The sequence below is a fragment of the Patagioenas fasciata genome, chromosome 7, assembly GCF_037038585.1.
Source record: "Patagioenas fasciata isolate bPatFas1 chromosome 7, bPatFas1.hap1, whole genome shotgun sequence".
Classification (NCBI taxonomy): Eukaryota; Metazoa; Chordata; class Aves; order Columbiformes; family Columbidae; genus Patagioenas; species Patagioenas fasciata.
Genome location: NC_092526.1, coordinates 26,212,269 through 26,239,070, shown reverse-complemented (window position 1 = coordinate 26,239,070; position 26,802 = coordinate 26,212,269). Strand labels below are relative to the sequence as shown.

The 26,802-nt window shown below is 43.0% G+C and overlaps 1 protein-coding gene and 1 long non-coding RNA gene across 4 annotated transcripts in view; both read right to left on the bottom strand.

Annotated features, from left to right (window-relative positions):
• ITPRID2 (ITPR interacting domain containing 2) overlaps positions 1-17,745 on the bottom strand; it is a 42,187-nt gene extending 24,442 nt beyond the window's left edge. Inside the window, exons 1-10 of one of the 3 annotated variants that reach the window (XM_065840776.2) lie at positions 17,614-17,745; positions 17,023-17,274; positions 16,835-16,883; positions 11,300-11,349; positions 10,404-10,460; positions 7,882-7,918; positions 6,498-6,596; positions 5,775-5,983; positions 4,181-4,875; positions 507-579 (exon numbers count right to left, since the gene is read on the bottom strand). In XM_065840776.2, the coding sequence (XP_065696848.1) occupies positions 507-579; positions 4,181-4,875; positions 5,775-5,983; positions 6,498-6,596; positions 7,882-7,918; positions 10,404-10,460; positions 11,300-11,349; positions 16,835-16,883; positions 17,023-17,224 (1,471 nt within the window). In that variant the 5' untranslated portion in view covers positions 17,225-17,274; positions 17,614-17,745. Of the gene's footprint in view, positions 1-506; positions 580-4,180; positions 4,876-5,774; positions 5,984-6,497; positions 6,597-7,881; positions 7,919-10,403; positions 10,461-11,299; positions 11,350-16,834; positions 16,884-17,022; positions 17,275-17,463; positions 17,567-17,609 lie in introns of those variants that run through there. The other 2 variants (XM_071811161.1, XM_065840777.2) reach the window with 2 other exon arrangements.
• A 220-nt stretch (positions 17,746-17,965) lies between these two features.
• The window catches only part of LOC139828363 (uncharacterized), a 49,135-nt gene continuing 40,298 nt past the window's right edge, over positions 17,966-26,802 (bottom strand). Inside the window, exon 3 of the long non-coding RNA XR_011739877.1 lies at positions 17,966-18,384. This is a non-coding gene — a long non-coding RNA (uncharacterized lncRNA). The remainder of the gene's footprint in view (positions 18,385-26,802) is intronic.

The following is a 26,802-nucleotide window of genomic DNA, read 5'->3' as shown; positions in this document are numbered from 1 at the left end:
CATAAATAAGAACTTGAGATGAGAGCACAAACTGAGCTACAAGAGCCAGTGCACAGTTTGCCATGTGCAGGACCACAGCTTCCATGTGGGTGTGAGAGACTCGTCTTCTGTGCAGCCGGCTTTCAGGCGGAGCAGTAGCTCATAGGAAAAAGCTGGATGTATCATGCAATTTAGGTTTAAAACAATATAATTTTAGTTTAAATGGGTATCTTAAATTACAAGATCTGCCAGAGAAAGAAAATCCCATGCAATCTGAATTAACATTTCAGTTCCTCTGAGCTATCATCAGTTGTACAAAAGTGAAAACAGCCTGTGAGGTTATAGGGCTGTTGCCTTCCCTGTAATTTGGTTGCCACTTCGCAGTAATGTTCTGTGATTTAGCTGAAAATCTTTTTTATTTATGAAGAGAAAAGAAAATTTAGAAGTTTTAAATATCTGAACGAGCATTTCAGAGAGAGAAGGACACTCAGCAGACTGCTGTCTCCCAAGAGTTGAAGTCTACTCACCTTTCCTTGACTTGGTCACTGCCAGCTGCTGAGAAGCTGGAACGTGCGGCAGATCCCCCTCTGTGCTCTGGATCTATCAGAAGAGGAGATGAATATTTTGTCAGGACAACTGGCGTATGTTCCCGTGCTCAAGAATGCCCAAGCTATATACACTGCACGTGCAGGAAGGGTTTGTTTGAGGGGGTTTTTTGGGGGTTTTGTTTGGTTTGGTTGGTTGTGGTTTTTTGTTTGGTTTGTTTTTTTCTCTCCAGTCTGACAACCTGTAATGACTAAGGGAGTAAATCGTACCTCCTTGAATCAAAGCACTATTTCTCAGGTACTCAGCAATGCCTCTGCATGACAACTGGGATCCTTAGGACAGCACCTCTCTCTCACAGCATGGGGCTTCCCTTCAGTTACATTGATAATGCAAAAAGACCAGGAAATCGCATCCTGTGACACTACTAAGAGTTCTCAGTTTCCTTTTGATCAAAGACTGAAACGTGTGAAAATACCTTTGACCACCTTCACACTACTACTGTCTCTTCTGTTCAGCACTCTTGGCCTCTCACTTGAATTTGAAGAAAAAGCAAAATACACTTAGAAAAATATATCAAGAAGTCAGCACGTAAGAGTTGTCATCTACTGCCCTACCAAGTATTTCCCACAAGCCATCAATCCTCTGGAATGATCCGGACCCTACTCCAGACTTCAGCACACCACCACTCATGGAAACACTTCTTGTGTCCGTCAGTATGAAAAAGGAAGATAATATATTCGGAGCTATGCAGATTTCAACTGGGAAACTTAAAACTACATGAAAATTAATCCTATTACTTAATCACTTTGTGAAACACAGCCTTATTAAGAAAGCAGTTCTCAGACAACCATTCAAACAATGAAAAGAATACATCTAAAATCTCAACAGGGAGGCCTTTGTTCAGTTCAGAAGCTAGAATATGTTCTCTCTTGTGTGCTGCAGAAAAAATCCTCATGGTTCACATGCAAGTCTACATGCACTAAAACCCCAACCCAAATACCTCTCAGTCCTTCCCCCTAATGGGCTGCCTGCCTAATTTCAAAATTACCAAGCAATGAAATTTTCATCTCCAGTTTTGCTCAACTTGAAAATGCAAAACCAAGATACTGATGGTTTTAAGCCCAAATTAGTATTTGGCTAAAGAAGAAACTATATTTGCGTGGATACTGTGTGCAGAGCAGCTACCAAAGTGCATTTTCTTAATTAGAAGAGTTTTGAGAGGTACTTGGCCTGAATTTTTCACCTTTAATAAGTGAACAGCGTTACCCCTGCACGATAAATCAAGAGAAAAAGGCTGTACCAAAGGGGTAAATGCTTATTTTGTCCAAATGCAGGGAAGCATAGAAGGGGCTCACCATTTATGTCTAGGAAAAGCACCTTTTAAAACAATAATAGAAAAATAAAGAACAGTAAGTAATCTTACAGGCCTTTTGGACAGACTGGCCTTCCAGGAAAGGTGTCTTGATCCTCTCAATCCTCTCAGTTTCTGATGGCTGAATTTTCAGCCTCCCAAGAGCAAAGCCTCTTCTCACCTAAATCCCCCCCACCTCCTGTCCTTGGCTGGCACACACATCCTGGCCACAGCTCGGCCAGCACGCAGGGCTCCTCACTCTGTACCCATCCCTTCGGCCAACACTGATGCTGGTAAATGACCTTCGAGATTGTAACTGGCCGGCTTGGGAGCAGTGTTTGGGGGAAATCCTGCCCTGACTCACTCCACATTAGCTATCTCCACAGCCACAGGCTTCCGAAGGGCGCCTAGACCTCCAAGGCATTTGTAAACGTGGAAAGAGCTTCCTGAAACATCTGTCATCTTTCTTATGTCAATGAATGTACTCCAAGCCAAGCTGGGAAAATGAGGGGAGGAGTTAGTAGCACTGTTTCTAATACAGTTCATTAAACCCTCCTTAGAGACGCACACAAATAAAATCACACTGCCAGGTATTGTTCTAAAGTTTCTTCAACAAAACCAAATCCCTCCCTCCCAGGGATCTGACGGCAGTTGATATGTATGTATTATATTACATAAACAAAGATTCACCACAATCTCCTACCAGATCACATCTGGTCTTGCCAAAACAGCTGTGTTTATGCACTGGCATCATTGCAAAGTGTGTGAACCAAAACTTCACAAACCCATTGCATTTGGCTTGTGCAGAATTCACCAAGTCTTCCTCATGTCATAACCCTTTACGGTCCAACTTACTCTGAAGGAAAATTTCATTCCTTTTTTTTAATTAGTTGTTTTGATTTGGCCCAAGGGTACCAAAAAATGGGTTTCTCCTCTGGGATACATGAAAGCAGCCCAGCTATCAAGAATATAGCAAAATGCGTTGGCATTCAGACCTCTCCCATTGTGTCAATGAGAACATCTGTGCAGCTACACAACAAACTGGATCACGAAAATTATCCAGTTGAAAACTAAGCCAGGAAAAATAAATACATCAAAATACACTGGGTTTCTTTCTCCCCTCTCAACTGGACCAGTCCTTTGTTCCGATTCAGAAGATGGCCACACAAGATGTGGGTGATGATACACAGGCACAAACAAGTGGCAGGAACTACGAGAGGCTGGATTACCTCTTTCTACTTAATGAGTTCCTTCAGCTCCAACATTAGTTAATCTAGAGGAGCCTCAAAAGCCTGTAATGCAAATATGACACTAGACATGGCACCTACTAAATCATCATTTCCTCCTTCACTGTAGAACTCAGGGGGGTTTCTATTCCCTTACTTCCTTCACTCATTTCACCAATTAAATCACAATACTTCATCTTACATGTCTGTTTCACATAGACAGAAGAAGATAACTGCTGAATTGCTAACAACGGCCGCTTCAGAACATGCCCACCTAAATACCTGCTGATTTAATTTAAGGCAGACCACAGAATTCAAGGTGTGAATCTATGCTCAAAAATTGCATTCTTACTAGCCTATTAAACAAAAAACTTACAGGAGCCTGGGAATTAAAACCCCTTTATGACAATTATCAGTCAAAAAATGGATACATGCATTTATAAAGATATTAAAAGGCAGCTAGCATAGAATATGTAACTAAGCCACAACCAAAGGCACATCAAACAGCAACTTTCAGTGTGCTAATTTCCAGACAACAAACAAATCAACATATTGTAGATTGCCATCAAAACTAAAAGTTGCACAAAATAAGCACCTCACCTTACTTGACGGCCCCTTTCCCTTTCATGCAACAACATTCTTGCTCCATCCACACATTTATCCTTCATATAAAATGATAAACTAAATTTACTTCTAGGCAACAAAAAGAAAGATTTCCAGTTAGCAATTCAAGCAGAGTAAAAATGTTCTTATATATATAAAGGCAAAGGCAGATCTATTTCCACAGGAAAAGTTCTTAGTAGTTTTGCCAATGATTGCAATTACCTGAGCTCGACGAAAAAAAGAATGAGAACTTTCTTGCTGACTCTCAGGAACAGCAGCAACACAAAATTATTTTGTTAAAAGGGTCAATTAGAGCAGCCTACCGAGAGAGAGTGACAACTGTCCTATCACTCAGAGAATTCCAAGTATTCCTGGAGAAAACACTGTCAGCTACACAGGAAAGAACATTCCTCTGCTGGCAGCCAGCAAGTTATGTAAACTGTATGCAAAAACAAAGCCATCTATCTCCACCTACCTCTTCCATCTCAAAGGAGTCCTTCTGCTGCAGCATTAGGTTCATTATGGACGGGTTTGCAAGCAGAGCGCAGGGGTCTCTATTTGGTGATGCCGTGGGCAGCCTTTGCGTCGAGGAGCTGCTGTTGGATGTACTGGAACTGCTGCTGAGGCTTGGCGAGTCCAAAAGACCGGATTCTTCATATGGTCTATCTTGGGCGCTTGCCAACCTGCTGCTTGGCACATCTGCTGGAGGCACAGTACCCTCTTGCTTGTCATCAGTCCCAGCAGGAAGGTTTGCAGGTTTATGTGTGTCCACAGCATTTGTCTGACTACTGGCTATCTCCTCTTTTACAGTAGCCAAAAAAGAGGAAGAGTCTTTCTTTTTAGAGTATTTTGGTAATTTAGATTCATTTTTAACATCATTGTCCTCATTCCCTGGTTCAGCTGGACTTTTCCCTTTTTCAACAGGTGAAGGAGTTGAGCAGCCACTACCATCAGCTTGCTGTGTGCCGCACAGATTGAGCTTAGACAAGGTCTTCATCAGCCGACTGGCTGTGTTGCTGCGATTTAAAGGGGGAGGGCTGGATGCCTCTTTGCTGGAAGACACTGAATTCATACTACCGATTTTCTGCAAAGGGGTCCCAGAGACTTGAGAGTACAAAGAAGAAAAAGCATTGGCCACAGTAGTAAGCACTTCAATTTGACGAAAACGACCTGCACAAGAAAAAAAACATAAGGCAGCGTTTATGAGGACCTGTCGATCCATCTCTACACCATGGTGTGCATTCTCAGAGACAGCTCTTTCTTCATACCTGAAGGGGGACTTTTCATCATAACCTCTGCCCAACCCTACATCTCCTCCTACTTGTATCAAGGGTCCCAAAGGTTGACTGAACACTGCCTAGTCCTAGAACATAAGTGATACCACACAGTATGAAAAAAATGGAAAAAAACTTTGCAAGAGTGTTAGCTGCAAGAAGAACAGCAAAGAAAGCTTTCACAAAGTGAAAAAGGGACACAGCTACATGAGTGCAAGTTAATATACAAGGTGCTAGGAAGAAAAGGGTTACACGCCTCACTCTCACCATCTACAAGTACAGGAGGACATTTCAGCTATGCCCTCATTTCAGCAGCACTCATTACTGACCTAACAAAGCTCCTGTCCAAGCCAATAGAAATACTGGCCCAGATTTCCATGACTACAGAAGTAGGTCGCTGCTGACACATTTCAAAAATCCCACCCAGACACTGAAGAACACAAGAAAAAGACAGATATTGCTATTTGTTTCAGTGCTCTAAAGCTACATCAGAAGACAAGCTTAGAAGCAAGAAGCAGGAATGATACAAACCAGGAACCAATAAATTTTATGGGATTGCCTTTCATTTCCCTCCCCCACTATAAATCCTCTCCCCTCAACCCAAGGTGTACAACACTGATGGTCCCCTCTTGCCATATTTAAGACCAAAAAAGAGTTTTATTATGGATGCTGGATGGAATTTGGCCTTTAGACTGTAAAGGGGTTTTGCCATAACACTAGATACACACGTTCTTTTGAGGCTGCTTACATAGTTCCAGAACTTAAAAATGAACTTTGCTTCAAAAACATACTTACTTGTTAAAGCAAAATTTGGATTTTCCACTTCCATGCGCTGTATTTGGGCGTTCAAAAATACTTTGATATCTATCCCTCTGGCAAATGATGATGAATTAAAAAATCTTGCTGGAATTTTTGAAGCAATATCAGGTTCATCTCTTCCAAATCCGAGGTTATAGAGTACTTCTTCAGGATCTTCCTCATAAAGCTCCAGTAATTCAGAAACACTAAACAAATGAAAATATGTTTACGATCTACTTGTCTCTACCCAGTCCCTTCTGTACAACTGCTAATTCAGCCCAGTAGCCAGCTTGGTCTATTGAACTTTTGACTCCTACAGCTCAGTCTACTCTAGGAAATAATTGTGGAGATCTCTGCATCTGAAGTTTTGGTTCACATCACCAGAGACATCAGCTCAGAGACATCTCAGATCCAATCCTTTAATTTATAAAGTCAGCCCTTACTCTGCAGAGCTCCAATTTTAAAATGTCATTAAAATCTCAAATGTTTCTAACATTTGGAACCATTTGTTAGTATTTACTGCAAACCACAACTAAAACCAAATAGCAGTTTTTCAAGCGAGCAAATGAAAATTCCCTTCTCGGCTACTTAATGCAACAATGCACATAAATCAAGCCAAGTCCATTTAACTGAGGAACAGAAGAAGTAAGTTTTGCCAGCAAAACACGGCCAAATTCCACTCAACTGCGCCATGACCTTCAAAGCATAGGACTCTCTTACCTTGAAACAGTCGCACTGCTTTTTCCAGACCCGGAGGAGTTCATACTTCTCCCCTTCTGGTGGAACTGCAGCCTCCTCTCCTTCGCCAGCACACCATTGCTGTCAACACAAACAGAGGAGACCCCTGCGATAAACTCCTTTTGCTCAGGGACTCGAGTCTCTGTCTCGGGGGAGAGCTAAGCCTCCAGCGCTGCTGAATTTCTCTTTTCCCTTTCAGTGTTATCTGGTTTATATTAGCCATGTCATTTATTGAAATACAATAACAAAAGTGAACCCTGGGACGCCTCAGTAAAAATGTACATAGACGGTAAGAATTTGAAGGCAAATGCAAGCTGAATAAACAAACCCCTGATCTCCCCTTGCTGCCCCACCCTCCCCGATCCCACCCTCTTCCAGCAAGGAAGCCCAGCCTCTGCTGAGCTGCCCTGTCCTGCCTTTCCCTGCACTTCCCCATGCCACTGCCTCCTCTAGCAGGACCACCTCTCCATGGCAGGACCACCCCTCCATGCCTCAGGTACCCAGCTCCCCCTCACCCTTGACTGCCACCCGCGCAAAGCTGTGAGCTATCCCAGCAGCAGCCAGGGAAGCTGAAGAGGTTCCAGGGGGGAGGAAATGGAGCAAGATGAGCTCCAATCAAGACTGCTGGCCGGTTTCTTTCCCAATCCCAAACTATTTCCTCCCGGAGTCTGGAGAAGCCTCCTCAGCATTAGGTGGTACCTCAGTCTCAAACGTACTGTTACTGACAATCTCTCTGTGGGACAAACTTTCCCAGGGTGAATTTTACTGTACAAATCCTAAGACACACACACAACAGAACAACCACCGAAAAACCAAAGATGACAGTGGATTCAGCTAAAAGCACATTTGTGGAGCCTGGCTCAGAAGGAGTAGCGAGGACGCTGCCCACATGGGCTGTGCTGGCACTTGCTGAAGTCTCAACAGGGGTTTTAGTCACAGCACATTTCATTTAGAAGCTCTCCCTGTAAAGCAAGTACTCTCAGTCTTTTCTTCCCACTCCCAAAGGATATCTGGTCTGAGAAGTAAAACTATTTTTTCCTTGAAATTTCTGAAGTAGCAACCCATCAGTAAGGCAAAGAAGGTAAATCACACTAGTTACTCAGATTTGGCATTTCTCCATTCTCCTCCTGCTACCCCAAAATCTACATCAGGTCTGCTGGAAGAATAAAAATCTGGTTTTTTTCTGCATTTCGTAATGACTGTTTCTGTGCTATCTAAGTCTTCTCTTTCCCTCTCACATAAAGTGACATGACCAGAAGAGCTTTAGCTCTGATGTAGCCTCCACAACTTCCATTGCTCCCTCTTCCTCCTGCACTTCAGTATCAATATTTGTTTGAAGTAAAAAATAATAAAAAAATAAGTTTACCTTGTTTCCATTTGTGTATCACTCCGTAGATGATTAGCTGTAGAGAAACAGGAAGAAATTACACACAGATCTCTTCAGGATTAACACGTTCCACGACAGGTATGAAGAAGCAGGCAGTGAGCACATTTACCAAAACCCCCACGTAAGCCATGTTTTTCTCTTCCCACATAAATGTGATTGTCGAGTGTTTCTAGTACACAGCTGATATGAAGACAATCTGGTTTATTCAGGCTCTGTTTAAGCTAAAAATCTCACATGGACACGTGCTTACATACTGTCACTAATCATATTAACTTGAAATCTTACATGTGGTAAGCTAGTAATTGTTATATAAACCATTTATTGCTTTGCAATTGAAGAAGCAATTACCGGCTGCAGGGCTGTTCTTGGGCGGGAAGGGGAGGAGGAGTAGCGGGCATGGGAGGATTGCTCTCATAGATAAAGTAAACCACATACGAAAGGCAGGTGGATCGGCCCAGCTCCATACAGGAACACCGCAGGCAGCATTATTCTTTCAGAAAATCAACACCCTGTCAAGCTAGAGAGTTGGGCACCAGCCTTAAATTATGGAATCTCCAAAGAGGCGACTCAACATTAACAAACTTGCCCCAGGAGACAGACATGGAGTGTGCATACGCTGTAGCAGCCCTCAGAATCAGCTACGAAAAGAGCAGAATGGTGTCAAATGCTGCCAGGAAAAAAACCTGCATCTCAACTTGCTGTGCCAGGGGGCACAGTCACCAACAGAGAGTAAACATGGCAACCTCACCACCTCCCCCTTATTTTCAGAGGCATCACAAAGAAACTTACACAAAACACGGATACCACACCTTTTCTGTTTTGTTTTTGTGGTTTTTTTTTTAATATTCTTGCCTATAACATGAAGGTAAGCCTACCTATATGGATTAGCTGGTGACTGGTGTGAACAGCTAAACCATGGACTTCAAGAGCTCAGTAGGGTCTGGGGTTACAGGGCCCCATGCCCTCTGTGCCATTTGCACAGGGCTCTGGCTTGTTTCTGGACTCGGGCAGCGATGGATGCACAAGGGCAGGCATTCACACCAGCCTCAGCGGGGCCGTCTGTCTGGCAGGGTACGCGGCCCTGTGCCAACCAGCTTTGTTGTCCCCTTGTTCTCAGATGGGGAAACAAAGCCCTGCAGAAACACCCGCATCTTTACCCAGGAAAATCAACTAGGGATTCTAGGATTCTTTGTCATCTGTAAAGGGGAGAAACAACCTTCTGCTTAAATCATGCTAAAGGCTCATAAAAAACAGAAATCCTTGGGAATGATAAGGGGAAAACACTGAAAAGAAAAAGTGACATGATGTTTTAAAATGTACTGACTCTTGTCTTATTTTCCATATGCTCCGAGCTGGGATTATTGTTAAAACTTTTTCTATGAAATCCTTGTACTGCAGGCAATCTAACAGGCAGAAAAGACTGTCAAAAAGAAAATTTAATCCTATTTAATCTATTGCAATAAGGGACTCACTTACTGCATCTCCATCATTATCAGATCAAGGTAATTATCAGATCAACTGTTTTCCTTAGAAGTCTTGAAACTTTACAAACTAAAGATATTTCCTTCCTCCAGACCCTGTCCTACTACTTTGACACCACTGCTAATACTGCTGTGGGAAAAAAGGGCTGTCTACTATACAAGTTCTGATACTATTGCAAAAACTGTAGTTTGAAAAACATTAAAAGCTAAAGGGGGGGAGTGGCTTTACCTTTTTATTTTTTTGACAAAGACATTGTCTTATATTCCCTATCCTGCAGATAACGCCAGAGCTCCCTTTGTGAGACTGTTTTTTGCTATTTTATTTCACGATGCTGCTGTTAGAATACGGTCCACAGTGCTTTGGTTCGTTTATGGACACCTCTAACCCATGATCAACAGAGAAGTTTTTCTAGCAAAAAAGTCCACCATGAACAGACACACATCTCCTTCCCCTTTGAAAGTAAAAGAGAAAGGCAAGCAGCTAGTGACAGCTAAGTGTATATCATGGCTGATCCAAAGTACTTACTTAGCTTTGGTGCTTTTCATTTTTAAAAGCACTTAGCCCTTAATGGGTTTGCCTCTTGGCCGACAGAATTTCATTTCTCCTTTCAAAAGCTTGCACATGCCAGTTCCAAGGGATTCAGGGGAAGTGGGGCATGCACAGCTGCAAAGAGTAACCCACGGACAAGAAGATCAAGTAGGAGAAACCACCTTCTCACAGCCTCAGTGAGTGCTGCAGGCTGTGCTGCCACTATGAGCATTAAAATGAGAAGGCAGAGGCAAATTCAGGGCTGCCTCTGACCTTTGGGTTAGACAAGAACGTTTAACACCAGTGATAGTCTAATACACTCAAAAAGCAAATCCTCCTGTATTTTTCTATGTGCTTCATGCAGGTTTTTTAGCCAGCTTTAACAACTGTCTTTGATCAGAATGGAAATGCAATCTTTCAAAATAAAAATCAGATGACTAAACTATACTTTTTTCTAGAAAAAAAAAAAGTCGTAATCCTGCCACACCCACCTTCAGCTCCCAGGGATAAGTCATCTTCAAAACTTCCTCCATTTCTCACCAGCATGCCTGAAATCGTACAGTTAGCAGTTCAACAACTAGAATGCTTCAGTGTCTTCTTTTCAACAGCTTAACTAAAGATTTTAGCAAGACACTTCAGTTGGTACAATACGCTATAACCAGGCTATATTTACAATTCCTGCATTACTGAAACACTAAAAAAGCACTAAGAAGTGAGAAGTTACATTTGAGAACATAGAAAAATTATTTTGAAAGAGAATGTCTATAACACTGCTTTAGTTTTGTCCTCAGAAACACCCCCAAGTCAACCTACAAGCTAATTAACTGCACATGGGAAACTGGAGGTACCCAGGATCAGAAGGCACAAATGTGTCTATCCTCCAAAGATCTTACCAGGGGGATCCAGAGTCTGAGTCCAGCTTAGGCATTCCCCTCTCTCTCCCTGTACCAGACTGAGTTGAAGCAAAGACTCCAGGAACAGCCAGTAATTCCTCTGCACCTTGTCACTACCTGCACATTCTCACTGTACTTTGAACTTTAGTATCCAGCTCTGCTCAGATAGTAAAATTTTCAGGTGTGGCAACCAGAGTTACAAGAGACAGAGACTGCCTAATGCTCGCCAGCTCAGAGAAGAAATTACAACCCCCTCATTGTGCACATTTTGGGTTTCTGGTTTTAGGGCTTACTAAACTCTCCAGGAATATTTATTCAGGATCTTTTCCCACTCCTCCAGTTTCTCAGGCACAACTGCTTCACAGCCAGAACAACTCTGCAACACCAACCAGGCTGTGGTTGGTGCTGATGGTAGAGAGCTGAGGTCTCAGGTGAACATCCACAGAAGCACAGTTCCAGCAAGAAAGATTTCAGTAGGTAAAGCCTTTCCTTACCCTTCAACAGAGGATTGCTTTGCTCATCCAGGGAGGCTCCCAGAGGCGTTCTGAAACCACAGAAGAGATTAATAATACTTTAAAAACTTGCTGCTTCATGTCCTTCCTTACAGCGTGTAACAAGCTTCTGATAGCAGCAGTTGTCCCTCCCTCCGCCCCCAGAAAGCACAAACATCTGAGGACAGGCAATTACTTCCTAAACAATCCCCAGCCCTCTGAACAAATATGTCTTGTAGGGAAAAACAACAAAACAGGTTAATAATAACTGCAATGCTCAGACACCAGTCAGTAGCAAAGCTTTGGGGTCACTAGCCCTCTGTCAAGGAAGATAACAGGCTTCTCAGCAGAACACCCAGAAAAAAATGAGCACAGGTTTTTGAATGACTTGATTTGATCTCATTTATACAACAAAAACTGTTGCCATTTTTCTACACATTTAAAACTTCTTGAAGAGAGGGGTGAAAAGCTGTATTGGGTGATCAGACACAAGATAAATATCTTAACAGCTATGTCAGCTGTCACTTGCCAGTTCTGATACTTCACAGGCTCTTCAGGTTGGCTCTTGTTTGGATGATCCCTCCTATTGCTGCCCCCTGAAAGGCAGAGGATTTGCTGAACCTCATGGTGCCCAAATGGAGCAGCAGCAACCACTGAAATGACAAGTCCAAACCCTTTCTGGGCTCACACTACACTTGTTGACATTAGCTGGATGTTTCCACAACTTGTCTCTGAGACGTGTTTAACCAAAGGCCTGTCACTATTAAGTAGTGCAGCATTAACTCTCAAAGCCCAAAACAAATTCAGAAATATAATACTCATAAAGAAGGGGAAAGTAGATGATTTATGTGCCTATAATTTATCTATGTTTCATTTGGGTTTTTAATTAGACAAACACATAAACCAGCCCAAAGAGCTGAAAGTAAACAGTGCTCTGATACAGTATTTGTTTTGGTGCCACAGCCAAATTAAGCAAGGAAAGTTTGCATCTCTCCTTTCTAACAGACCTTAACATTTCACAACCTTTTTTTTTTTTTCTTTCCTCTCTGAAAAGAGTTCACTCTTTCCACCTGTGGCCTGCTGACAGGGAACAAGCTCACGTCAACACGTCTTTTGAAAAGCAAAGCAAAGACCAGCATGGTGAGAGGCCAAGGCAAACAGCCAGAGCACCCATGCGCACAAGCGTGTTTCAGGTGACAGGAGAGACTGCCAAGGCTCAGATCTCCTGGGTTTTGGCGTGTCTGTCCTCTCAGGGTTTGAAAAAACTTAGGGTATATTGTCTGAACCTGTCACACTACAACAAGCCTTATGTTCTGAGGTAATAACTATGCCGGTTGTTTAACTCTCTGGCTTTGATGGGTGCGCTCCCACCCTTCTCCCCCCTCCTTCCCTGGTGGCTACTTCACCGTCTCTACTTTCGGATACAGAAACTTGCTGGCAGTGACTTTGACAACCAAGGTCAGTGCTGCATGCACCAACTGTCAGAAAAATGGTAAAAGCAACCGCCAAAGCGGGCATTTTCTTTCAAAAATTAAGCCTATCAACTCTACAGCATGTTAGCAGCTACCAGAAAAGCAGCCCTGTCAACCACCCATCTGCTGCCCTGCTTGCATTGCTGCACACAGGCACAGCTGCCTTACACCTCCTGCCTTTGAAAAACTTTCATTTAAGAACTAGACACATGTTTAAACAAGGGACAAATATCACAGACAAAATCCTCTTGGACAACAGCACGGACAGATGTTTGTCACCAGTGAGGCCCATGAGCCAGGTTGGCCGGCTCTGTCTCAGAGCAGCCTCGTGCACTGGGGAAGGCTGGGCTCTTTCCATCTGCCGGTCCCTCGGGACAAGATCTCCCTGCTGGAGGTGCCCTACGGCAGGTCCCCAGCACATCCCGGCAGCCTTCACACAGCAGCTGGGGACACCAAAGGCAAGCAGAGCCCAGCCAGAGCAAAGAGCAAGTGAGTGGCTGTGTGCCTGGACCCTACAGTTTTCCATTTGTGTTCACTCATTTATTATTGTATTTTAACACATATGGCAATAACTTATCTCAGTATCTCACAAAATAAGTGAATGAACTCTCAATGCCCACATTGCCACAGATACCTAGCAGGTAAGAGGGGCAGATGGAGCCTCAAGGCTTTCTCTCATCCCAGAGGCTGGCTTACTCAACTACCAGTTGTGGTAGGCTGGTCTTCAGGAATGGGATGAGGGTTTTGCACTGTGCTGGAAGAGCATTTAGACCTCAGGTTTTAAAGCATTAATTGGGCAGGAGCCATGTTTATTTTAAACTTGAAGCAAAAAAATCTCTTCTTTCTGAGGCATTTCAAGAACTCACTTCCTGCATATCTACAGGAGATGGCTCCTAAATACCTCCCGCATCCCCTGTATTGCTGGAAGAGTTTAAATACAGTGAATCAAAACAATACACATCACCATGGAGTCGTCAAAAAATGTTTCTTTTCTATCAGTATAATACAAACACTTGTGTTTCCTGTCTTAGCTTTACAAGAGTTAAAACTGAAAACTTTATAAGCTTTCTCATTACTTCAAAATGCCTTTTCGAAATACTGGAGAGAGAGAAAAGGATGCCTTTCTCAAAGGTAGGTGATTCCCAAAACATGAATGAACCAGAAACTCTGGGTAACATCTGACATTTCTTAAGCCATCATAATTCTTATTACAGTGTGATACATACTTGCCTTTTTTGGTTTTGCTGTTGTTTGTTTTTTTTAAACAAACAAAACAAAAAGAAAAGAAACAAACACGTGTATACCAAGTTAAATAGCATGTGATTTTAGGCACACTCCTCTCTCCTCCAAAGCAGATGTGAAACATAGATGCCAAGTAATAAGAGCCCCAAACTGCTAACCTGAATACCAAGGGACAACTAGTAATTCTTTTTATCCATATTATAACACTGTTGATGCTTTTGGAAACAAACAAAGGAATAAATCTTACAAGCAGATCTATTTATGCAGCAGGTTGATATTACATTTTTTTGTGCCGCTGCCAACTCAAAACAGAAAACGAAATTTTAGAAGTGCTAATTTGCTTCTGATGTACATTTCACAAAATCTTATAGACAAAATGGAAAGAGGACTGCCTTCAGAAAATACACAACAGAGAAAATACTTCATTTTAGTAACTGAATGTTCACTTGTAGTAATGGTTACATTTTGCAACAGAGCTAACTCCTAACAATGATATAGTGCAATGGGCCAGAAACAGAAGCTCAGTCTGCATCTATAGCCCATGCTTTCTAGCAATCAAAGCTCTACAACAAAAACAGTGTTATTCAACAAATAAGAATTCTCAGGGAAGACAACAATTGCAAATTTCACAACAACTGTTGTTTTTAAGTATTCCTTTTCAAACAACACCCTCTCCTCTTTTCCTATATACATTGTTATCAAGAGACAATCGGATCAGGGTTTATATACATACAGTCACTCTATAATCGTACAAGCTGTATAATCATTTTACTGCATGTACCAGCTGCTGCTTGCATGTATATTTGATACAAAAAAAAAAAAAAGAGAAATCATTTGCATTTGTAAAACACAAGGGACTGCTCCAGGCATCTGGGATTGCACCTCCCAGATTGAATAGTGTATGCACACACGCTGCACATTACAGAATCAGAGGCTAACTCCAGTCTCAACAGTTTAACAGTTTAAGAGATCTTTAGAAAAATGTAAATTTTATCTAAGGAGAACCCAAGATTCTTCTGAAAAGATTTACAACACTGGATAGCTATACTTTAAAAGACTTCTGTGGAAAGGCCACAATGGGTTTCACAAACATGCATTAATTAAATTTGCATCTCTGTATTAGCAAAAGGGTATATTCATGCTTTATTTCCTTATGTGTAAAATATGGAAATAGAATATAAAATAAGATTCCCATATTTTGCAAATCAGCTACCAGAGATACAAACACATTCTGCAGAAGCATTTGGTGCCAGTCTTAGCAACAGATAGTTACCATAGCACATGAATAAAACCACAAGCTTTGTGTTACGATTCAAGATTTCTTACTATCTATTAAGTGTTCATGTTGTCAGTTTGCAGTTCCTTAAATTCTGTATGGATAATGTAAGGGTGACAGGATCAGGGAAGGTTCTAGACAGAAATCCTGCAGATACGGAGAGAAGTAGCACTGCAGCATTAGGAGAAATTTCTCCCTCAAGGGCCTCTTCCCCCCTTCTTCCTCTATTTTTTGCCTTCTCTGCTCAAAAAATACTTCTAATAAAGCATTGGGATCATAACACTTATTTTTAAGGATATACTTTGCCAGACCAACAGGATATCAGATTTCAGGTAAAGTCAGAGAAATCTTCTCCCATTCTAACATTCTGGAAGAATGGCCTGGCAGATGTGAACATCGCATTTTAGGGACACAGGATGATTTCAAGCTCCTAGCTGCCAAAACCCCCTCCAAGGCACAGCCTGTAAAGATCCAAGGAAAATTATACCAAGCACCCTGTAGCTATAAAGCAACCCACACTTCAGTTACAGGAGTAAGCTCAGCTCAGCTGCTTACTGGATAAAAAGATCACAACAGCACAGCTAATCTCAGAGTTAAATTTTCATCTTAACGTAGCTGCTCTCAAAACGAGAAGGAAATCAGAAATATCAAGTAGGGGAGGTCTTGAAATGTCATTGTTAACTACATAAAAGCTAATTGTTAGCTTTGACCCGTCAATTCTGGCTCCAAGGGCTGCTAGGATTTAATAGAGAAAAAGACAGGACAAAAACAGTAGCTACTGGATGTAGCATTTACACTTTTGTGTGACTGAGAATGAAGAAAAAGTAATGTCATCAACTCATTCCAAACACCAAGAAAATATTTTGTAATAGTAACAGAAACGTGGGATATATACACCACATTGCAAATTAAGGATGTCGGTCCATATGGCAGACAAGGAGAGAGACTTGGATAAGTCAAATTTGCTTAAATTGTGCCATCGCTCTTCAAGACCCCTAACCACAGACGGCATTACTGTGTAAGTTCTGTTTCTTTAAGTCTGCAGGAAAAAAAAGGCAAGGCAACGGGACGCTTTAAACTGGAGCCCCTCCATAAGAAACAGAGCCGCTTCCAAAACAACATCACTATCCTTACCCTAAACTTAGTTCCTCCCCAGTGGTTGAAAGTGTTCAGCTTCATTACATGAGGCACCAAGGAGAGAAAAGGTGCCAAAGCCAGCTCTTCCTTAGCTACACATACACATGCCACTGCTCCCATTGTAACCCCAACTGAGCGTATAACCGCCGTAAGACCGAAGGGTATTTTTGCTCGGAGAAGGCTCCTGACAGCGCCGATGACAAACAGCGCTCCAAAGCGCAGAGGTGCCCACGACAACCCGCGGGTCAGGACGCCGCCGAGATTTCCTCTTCTCCCCTATGTGGGAGCTGCCCGACCCGACACCCGCCTGGGGACCGTGGGCTCCGGCCCCGCATCCGCAGCGACTCGCCGGCGGCAGCGGCAACGGGGCGGCAGGACAAGGGCAGGGGCAAGCTCGGCGGGAGCACCCACCTGCAGTCCTTCAGCCATATCGCGATCTTCTCGTTGGGAACGCTGTGACCTTAAGGGCAGAGCAGGAGAGAAAAGCTGACCGTCAGTAACAGCCCGTCCGTCAGGGGCCGCTCCCGCTGCCGGGGATCCCGGGGGTCCCAGGGGCCCGAGGGCTGCAGCCCCAGCCCCGCCGCGCTCCCGACACTGACCTGCTTCTGCGGCCAGCGGCAGCTCTCCGCTGGCGAGATCCTCTTCCTCCTCTTCTTCCTCTTCCTCCTCCTCCTCGCTGCGGGCCGCCGCTGCCGAGAAATCCTCCGCCTCCGACGCCTGCCAAGAGTCCCGGCTCTTGGCCCAGGCCTTCCTCTTCTGGGTCGCCCCTTGCCATTCCTCCACCGCTGGGGGCTCCTCCATCGGGACGGCGGGGGCTTCACGCCGGGAGGCGAGTGCCCGAGAGAGCCAACCTGCCGGGGAAAGGGGAGCCGTGCCGTCCGTCCGTCCGGGGGCCGCCACCGGAGACGGGCCGCCGGGGGGCGCGGGGCCGCTGTCCGCACAGCCCCAGGGGAGCGACACTGCCCCGCCCCGTGCTCACCATCCCCCCCCCCACACACCCACCCGTGATCACAGCCCAGCCCGCCCCCAGACCCACTCACCGCCGCGCCCCGGCTTCCCCCGGACGGCCGCTCCCGGCCCCACAGCTGCCAGCCCCGGCCCCGCCCGGCTCGCAGCAGGAGGGCAAGGGGCTGGGCTGGGGTCGGCCCGGCCCGGCGCCGCTGCCCGCGGGTACCCACTCACTCACTCACATATCGCGCCGCGGGAAGGCGGCGGAGGCAGCGCCCGCCCGGGCAAGGGACGGCGGCGGCGGCGGCTCTGACTTCCTCATACCGCTGCGGGAAGAAAACTCGGCGGCCACGTGATGGCAGTGGGGCTGGCGGCAGCTCCCGTCCTGCCGGGGCCGCCCGCGCCGCACCGGCCGGGCAGGGCTACGGGGTCGGGGCGTCGGGCTGACCCTGACCGCTGCTAGGGCAGCGCGGCCGGGGAAGGGGCGGCAGGGCTGCGGTCCCCTGGGAGGGCACCCTGCGCCAGCCGCGCTTGGCTGCAGGCTGAGCCTAGCTGGGCTCAGCAGCGCTCCTCGGCCTTGCCCTGGCCGGCCAGTCGTGGGCATTCAAAGGATGTTTCGAAACCAAAACATAGGCAAAGCAGATAGAAGAGTATTTGTGACATTTTTTCGTCCGGGAAGAGGGAAGGCACAAGACAGCAAGTAAATCGGCTGAACACACACGACTTTGTATCTTGTTTTCAGGGGTGGGACATCAGATAAGCCTCTGCTTGAGCACAGGCAGAGATCTGCAGGGACATCGTCAGTACCAAACAATACCTGTTAGCATCTTAGATTCACTTGAAGCCTTTATCATCTGGTCCAGGGTAAACTCAAGCAACCAGAATCAACTGAAAACCCAGCAAAAGATGAGTCCCTGCATCTGGGAAGGAGGTGTGACATGCTCAGCAAATATCCTTTCACTGTCCAGCTTTATATTTCAAACCTATCAAAGAATTTCTGTAATGTTTTTCCCCTACAAAAGAAAAAAAATTGACTGAGAACAAAACATTTATTTTTCATAACCCATCCAACCCATCCACTACTTTACATATACATAGCCTTCCTAAGATTAATTTATCCTCATCACTTGATCCATTTTCCTAAACGTGCTCTAATTTCCTGAATGCCTTGTATTAAGATGAAAGGAAAAGAACAGTGGCACAAAGAAAGTGTATTTCTATTTAATTTGTTCCTGAAAGTGTGCGTTGCCATACATGTTTCAGGACTGTATTTAAAAATGTTGGTATTTTTGAAAAAAAAGAGCAAAATACACTTGAATCCATCTTGCTGATCTTCAAAATTATCAACATTTTCTCAGCACAGAATGTTTCACACACTACATGTTTTGGCATAAGCTAATACAGAGCATGTCTTGAGCCATGGGTGTCCTGAGGGGTGAGTCAGAGAGTCAGCGTGTCCTGCACCCTCCACCACGGCATGCTGGGGCTTGGCCTTCGGCTGAAGTTCCTCACAAGTGTATTTACAGTACTGGAATCTCAAAATCTGATTTTTCTGGGTTTATTGGCAAAAACCTAGCACAGGATTACTTTGACATAATGGGAAATATTTCTGTTTTGTGCATACACATAAATAGGCGTATCTATTAAAAGTGGCTCTCATAGGTGAAGCTGTCTGGATGAGATCTGTTGGAGAGGCCTGGGAATGGGAGGGATAGAGAGAAGTTTAACCCCTGTCATTGTTCTGCCTCAGAGGGAACACAATAGCTTCTGGGAAGTAACAGTTGCACTGGCACAGCCAAGGGTGAGCTGTTGCAAGCTGAAAGCAGCTACTGTCTGCTGTGCCAATACATCCTTAAGGAGTTCTTAATCCACAAATTACTGACATTGTCTATAATTGCTTGTCTGTTGTGACAACACTTATTCGGAGAATGTTTGTAATGTAAACAGCAGCCAGTAGCTTTTTGCAATGAAGTCCTGCAACGTGTAGGACTGAACTCTCACTTGCGCCTTTACACTATCCCAGCAAATTCCCTTTGACTCTATATGAATAAAGGTTGCACACTAAGTTCCTGTGTTAAGTAGAACTGTTTTCTAAGGCTTAGTATTTCTTTTAATACTTGTAATAAAAAAGTGGGTTTGTTTTGCAATAAAAACTTCTCCCACTTCAGAATATAGTTTGTTAGTCATACTTCAAAGAAATAAATCCTGTCAAGCCATCTTACCACTTAAATCAGACTAACTTCTTTTTTCCCCAAATTATTTTTGAAACTATTGAAATAAAAATGCATAAGCAGTAATTAGATAAGGGAGAAATTGTGATTTACACTACATTATGAATTCCAAAAGGAAGGTTTATAACCATAGCACCATTAACAATACTACCAGACATCACAGTAAAACACACACACTTTTTAAGAATAATAATAAAAGAACTCTCACAGCTGTCATCTGGGTGTTTGCCTTGAGTATGTAAATGTGTGTAGAAATACACACACACACACAGAGATACAAGTTAGCCCAAGGAATGCCACTAAGTCACTCTTTTGTTCTTAAAAGAGCAAAAACCTTTGAAAAGAACTTAATCCAATTTTTGCATGCAGAGGATTCTTTCAGATGCAGGATTATCTAAAAAAATTACATTTCTACATAATTCAAAAGCATATAAGTTAGATGTTTCCACCAGTTCCCCTGGGGACTTGTTCCCATGTCTGAGTGGATTGTGAGTAACACTTTCCTGCTATGCGAGTGCTGTGCTTCACCATGCTTTTGAGCAGATTGTTTCCCTGTTAGATCTGTACGTTCACTGTTCAGGAAAGATTACACAATCCATTTATATAGAATCATGGAATCATTTTGGTTGGAAGAGACCCTCAAGATCAAGTCCAACCACTAACCTAGAACTGGCACTAAACCACATCCCTAAGAACCTCATCTACATGTCTTGTAAACACCTCCAGGGATGGTGACTCAACCATGTTCCTGGGCAGCCTGTTCCAATGCCTGATGACCCTTTCTGTGAAGAATTTTTTCCTAATATCTGATCTGAACCTTCACTGGCACAACCTAAGACCATTTCCTCTCATCCTATCAATACTACCCTATGGTATGGAGGGATAGGGATAAGCTTCTGGAAACCAAAGAAATATTTGCGGACTATATAGGTGGACCCTTGGTAGCATGGTCAGAGCCTGTGCTTCTTTCTCTGCTGCCTCCCCAAAAATTACAGACACCCACCGCCAGAGGAAGATGGGAGCAAATGGATCAAGAGGTGCTGGTGAGGTCTGGAATGGCCAGATTTGGAAGCTGTTGCCTGCTCCCAGCTCAGCAGTGAGCTAAGCCCATCCGACCAGGACAACCTCTTATAGCAGGGCAACATGCTACCACCCAGTCCCCAAAGCCTCACTGCACAGAGCTCACCACAGAGATGACGCTGCAGCCACACAAGCAGATAACACAGAAGATTCTAGACAGGGTAAATAAGAATAAACAAACAAACAACTAACTCTCTATGTGTCTAGTGCCTTCTTTTGAGAGAAGAAATGGGAGTAATTTTGAAAGCTGTAGCATTTAGAAAAGTGGTACAATAAGATAAAAGCCTTCTGTTGGACTTTCACACAGCAGTAACAACCAGTTCTTGACAAGGGGAGAAACTGCACGCTACTGGCTAATGAAGGTCTGATCCTGCGACGGGCAGCTCCAAATCAGTAACATTTCATGACCTCAACTGGATTTCCATGTTGTTGGCTTTCTCCAGACAGAAGGGAAGCTAAAAAATAGCTCATCTTAGCACACATTTAATGAAAAACAGTCCTACATAGTAACAAAGCAATGATAAATACTGCGCAGTTATTTGCTTTGGCAGGGTCCATGTCTAGGACCAGGAGAATGCGTGAGGAAACACAAAACCCAGTGTCATGGACATCTTTAAAGTTTCCACAGGTCTGTTTTAGTAAATGCACTTTGTTAAATTAAGTGATTTCTTTCTGAGCCAATATTATTATTAAAAAAAAAAAAAAAAATCTACTCAGACCTGTGTTGTACTATAAGTGAAAAAGACAACCTGCTCAGACATGGGTTGCATCATTGTATCTATTCCATGTCAAAGGCAAAAGGCCTGCACTGCCTGTTGCAATATTTTAGTTTGGATTGCCCACTGCAGGGGTGAATGGCTTGGTTTCCTGATTTCTCCAGAACACACGTCCTGCATCTGCAAATGAAAGCAGAAGGCTGGAGATCAGTCTTTGCAGAGCTTCTCTGAGGCCACGGTGGCTGGGGAGGTGCTGCCACCTCTTCCTCAGGTTGGATTGGCAACTTCCCAGTTTCTCTGAACGTTTCTCACGAACTTGCACCTCTCTCCCACAGCACATCTGTAGACTTTTCTGTCAGTGGAAATGCTTTTTTTTTTTTTAGGGGGGGTGGGGCAGGGACAGGGAGGGTGCTGTCTTGTATGCCATTACTTATTTATTGTTTTAGGACTTTTGAGAGCCTTGTCTCTCTCAGTGCTGACACTGATCATACCAAGAATATCTGCCATTTTAACCCTCTGAAGGTTTTCTTAACACATTTAAAGAAAATCTCGCTTGTTTCATATCTTCACAGCTTACAGGAACCAAAATGAGTAACTGGAATATTCTATCACTAAGGCAGAACAGAAATCCTATGAAATAATTATACCATAAAATAATAAATAATAAAAATAATGCCATGAAACAATAATATTATGCATTTCATATTTTTTCTAAATTTTCATTTTTAAACTTACATGTTTGAAGTGAAATTTTGCTAGAAAAAGGTAATCACATCTGGAGTGTCATTCAGATATCTTTCTCCATAAAGAAAAAGTACCATGTACTTGATTTGGAACCATCACTGCTATCGACATATGTTCTCTCTCAAATATATATGGAGTAGAAAAGATGGAAAATAACCTGACAGTTTTACTGTAATAAATTAAAATGTTATGACAGCCTGTATAGCTTTGCCAGTCGCTTTGTTTATACATGAGTGATATGCATGACATTTCTATAAGGTAAGAAACAAATGCGTTAATGCAAAACTACATCTCTTTGGGTTCTTTTTGAGACAAATGTCATCTGTTTTATAAAGTGACTTGTATTTCTGGGACATGTTGCAGCAGGAGGAAGGAGGAAAAAAACTCACTTCCGTCAGGGCATTTACAAGAGCTATAGCATAGCAAGGGGAAGTTTCTAAAGGAAGAACCGGATATCTGTACTGAAGTGGATTACAGCTGTACTGCCAAATCAAATGGAGAGAACTGAGGCCAAATATGTGTAAATGTATGAAAAAAAAAACACCATGGAGAAGAGCAGAGAGTAAAAGTGGCTTTAAATCTTCCAAGATGTAAATGTACTTCATGTCATTAAATTATGGCAGTAGATAGTTGTAATTTTTAGAGTACATTAATGTCTTTGCCAGGAGAGCAGGCTAAAGAAATAAATCCACAGAAGCAGGAAATAAAGGTTGTGGTACATTTAACTTTCAAGCTGATTCTGTGTATTTACTCATTCTATGCTGACCTTCTCGAATTTTAGCAACTGTGTTCATTCTCTTTCTGAACATCCCCCCATTGGGACTATGTCTCTTTTTGCACCTCTATCCTATACTGCCCTATGCTACAGGATTCTGTGGTTTACTTTTACAGTTGAAGAACTTTAAGACAGTAATTTCATTTGAAAATACTCTCCCATCTGATAAATATTAAATGTTGGTGTTCTAAATGGCTGATGAAGAAACCACCCATGAAAAATATAGAGAGATATTTACTTGCACTTTAAAGATCTTTCTATCTCTTATTCTTCACATTCAAAAGTACTCCACTAACGTTTGAGTCCTGTTTCTGCTCTCACTAGGATCACTGATAAAACTGTGCATGTTTAGAATAATTAAGCTTTTTAACATGCATTGAGGTATGGAATAGCTGTTACATTATCCACTGTGAAACAGTGATCTGCAGGAAGACAAAATATCATATCATCATATCCAGGTCTGATCAACTTACATACATTTCATTCATTTCATTCCAAATCTATTCAGAAGACTCTCTGGATGGATTTTTTTTTTTTCCAATGAATCAGTTTTATCAGGTCCACAATGAAGGCAGTCAAGTTTCCTATGGATGTAGCCTTTGTGGGTTTTGTTCCATTAAGTCTTCCATCATTGGAACACTGGTAGTGTATCTCTCTTCCGTATATTGCCTGTTGTCTGATAATGAGCAATTTCACAGTGCATCCTTCACCAACTATCTCTTTCATGAAACATGTTGAAATCTTAACATAATTGAGTCCTCTTCCCTCTCTAGAATTGGAATGAAACTGGCCAGTGACATCAGAAATTATGACAAGAGAAAGAGAGGAAAATAATCTATATAATCTCTATTTTCTTAGGAAATTAAGATTTTTAGAAACAAAAAAATCTGCCACCACTACCACAGCAACTAACATTCCTCATCACAAAGTCCACAGAAAGGTTGTGTATGAGCAAGCCCAGAGGACACATCCCTTTCTTGTCATCTGGAACTGAACAGCTCAGCTTCTGTGACCAGCTAGTTACAAAAATGTACTATCAGATGTTTACCTAATGTGCCAATTCATTTGTGGGCTTGACTCAGCTCTAAAATTAACATATTTCCTTTCCTTGGGAAGTACAAGAAGTTCCAGAGTGATAATACTATTAACTTCAAGGCGTTGACCAAGTTATCCTATAGCTGTGATCAGCGATATGACAAAGAATATCAAGAGAAAGTTCTAAATATAAACCAGTAAGAATTTCCAAGTCAAATCACAGCTAAAATGGTCTAGACAGTCTTGATGTCTTCACATTATTTGCTATAAATCTCATTCACCCAGTTCTGAGACACCAGTTCAAACAGCGCAGTTCAGAATGGCATCGGTATCAACACGTTCCTTAGCAGTGGGAGCACAGGAGGTGGGTGGGTGGGTTAAGCCCACACAGAAGAATGGGATCCAGGCATTACAGCTCCTACAAGCTAAAACTTGGCCAAGAACAGGCTGTCAATTAAAGAATATTGCAGCAGGAAAGAGAAGAAAAAGTTATCTATGTTATAAAAGTCAGTTTCTAGTGTCAGTCAGTTTAAAATGAAGCTGGAATAAAAGGAAGAAAATAACGTGTTTTTCTTCCAGTATATGTAAAGTAACTACTTCTGATTTTACGGGTAGTCAAAGAATTGTGTAAAGGCCAGACTTCCTGTGTGAAGCTGCCTAGAGACTAAAAAAGCATATTTTACTGCACGAGCTCTTCACCACTGATCAATATATTCTAAAGAAAGATTTATTTACATAGTTCAGTAGCTCCTTGATGAGTCACTATGCTATTTCAACCCTGTAGAGATTTAATGGTCAGATTGTATCACATTAAAGAGGATTTTCCAGTCTAACAACTCCATCTTGTCATATATATTTGAAATGTTTATAAATTGATACTCCAGCATTTGAAGTACAGGTTATTTCTCTAGCTGACTGCTCAGAAGCTGGTGTGATCTGGTAGCAAACAAGAGCCATTCCTGGCCTGCAATTCTTTGGTGACTTATGTGAATTCATTTGATGTGGTCAACAGAAGTAACTCCCACCAGGCAGAAAGCCAAGTCACAAAAACATCACATTTTGTACTAACTGGGTACCTCACTGCTGTCTGTGGCCCAGGTTGGTAAACCCTTTGTGCACAGAATCTAACTTTAAATTTAACTCCTTAAAGAGCACAGCAAGGACTGGTAGTGGTGAATGTGACACCAAAAATAAATGGGAATGGAACCTGTGATGCCCAGATGAATTATTCCATTACATGGACGTTCAAGCCTTCTGATCCTAAACTATCAGAGGGCTTTATCTGCTCAGCCCCCTTTAAATGTAAATTAATACTGCCTTTAGGAGCATTAATTAATTCAAACTCATATGGTTCCAAGCCCTGAACTCTGCCAGTGACTTTTCACATCCATTTAATAGATTAAAATGTTAACTCCAAAAAAATAAACTCATGTCTTTAAAATCAGCTGCCAACCAGAGAAAAGCTTTCCTTCTTTGATGTACACCAGGAATAGCCAATGTCTGCATGTTCCCCATGAGGCTGGTCAAACTCCAGGGCAGCTCCTGCTGCTCATGTCCCTGCAGTCAGCAGAGCTCCCAGACCTGCCCTGGTACCTGTGCATCTCTCCAAGCACACAGTCACTTAGTACAAGAACGGGTTGACTATCACAGGTACGAATTTGAGGACAGTAGACATGGAAGGGTCAGAAAAGCCTGCTCTGCTAAACATAAGGATTCTGCCTTTAGTGTAAAAAAAGTTAAGAGTTTGATTAGGAGAGCTACTACAGAACACAACACCTGAAGGATAAGGACATGAGAGTTTTACCAAGGCTCCTGTTGTTGCTGTTAGTGTGGCATGCTCTGGACTGTGATGATGTGTTTGATGCATATCCCTTCCAGCAGGCTTCTAGTCTCACTATGGGAAGGGATGGGTCACTGTGCCTTGAATCATAGCTTCCTGACAACAACAGGAATTCAGCTTTCAAACACTGCTCACATATCAGATGTTACTAGCTTTGGAAAACCTGCATGATGTCAAAGAAATGTATTATTAGTGTTTAAAACTATTTTGAGAATAGAACATTTCAGTTCAGGGCTGACCAAAAGTTAAAGCACGTTAAGTGCGTTGTCCAAATGCCTCTTAAACACTGACAGGCTTGGGTCATCATCATCCTCCTTAAATTGTGGAGCCCCGAACCACACATGGTACTCAAGAGGCTGCCCCAATGCTGAATACGGTGGTACAGTCCCCTCTCTTGACTGGCTGGTGATGCTGTGCTTGATGCCCCAGAGGATGCAGTTTGTCCTCTTGGCTGTCATGGTACACTGCTGGCTCATATTGAGCTGCTGCCACCCAGCACCCCCAGACATCTGTCTGCAGGGCTGCTCTCCAGTCACTCCTCTCACAGTTTATACATTTGCACAGTGTTACTCCATCTTGGGTGCAGAATAGTTTTTTGATCAAAACAGTGTTTTGATTAGTCATAGTCAAATGGTCCAATTTGTCTAGAGCCCTCTGCAAGGCCTCTTGTCACTCAAAAGAATCAATAGAACCTCTCAGTTTGGTATTAGCAGCAAACTTGCTAATAGTGCATTCAACTCCTGCATCCAGATCATTGATAGTTATATTGAAGAGAACCAGCCCCAGAACTGAGCCCTGAGGAACACTGCTGGTGACTGGTTGCCATTCACTACAACCCTTTGAGCCCTGCCCTTCAGCACAAATGGAGGCTGTTGTTTTGTTCTTAGAAACATGCCATTTGTGATCCATCCTTCCTCTGTCCCATACTCTGGTGCTGTACAGTAATGTCCAACATGTATTGAGTATCACTGTTGTCATGTTGACAGCTATCAATCTCGTGAGCTCACCTG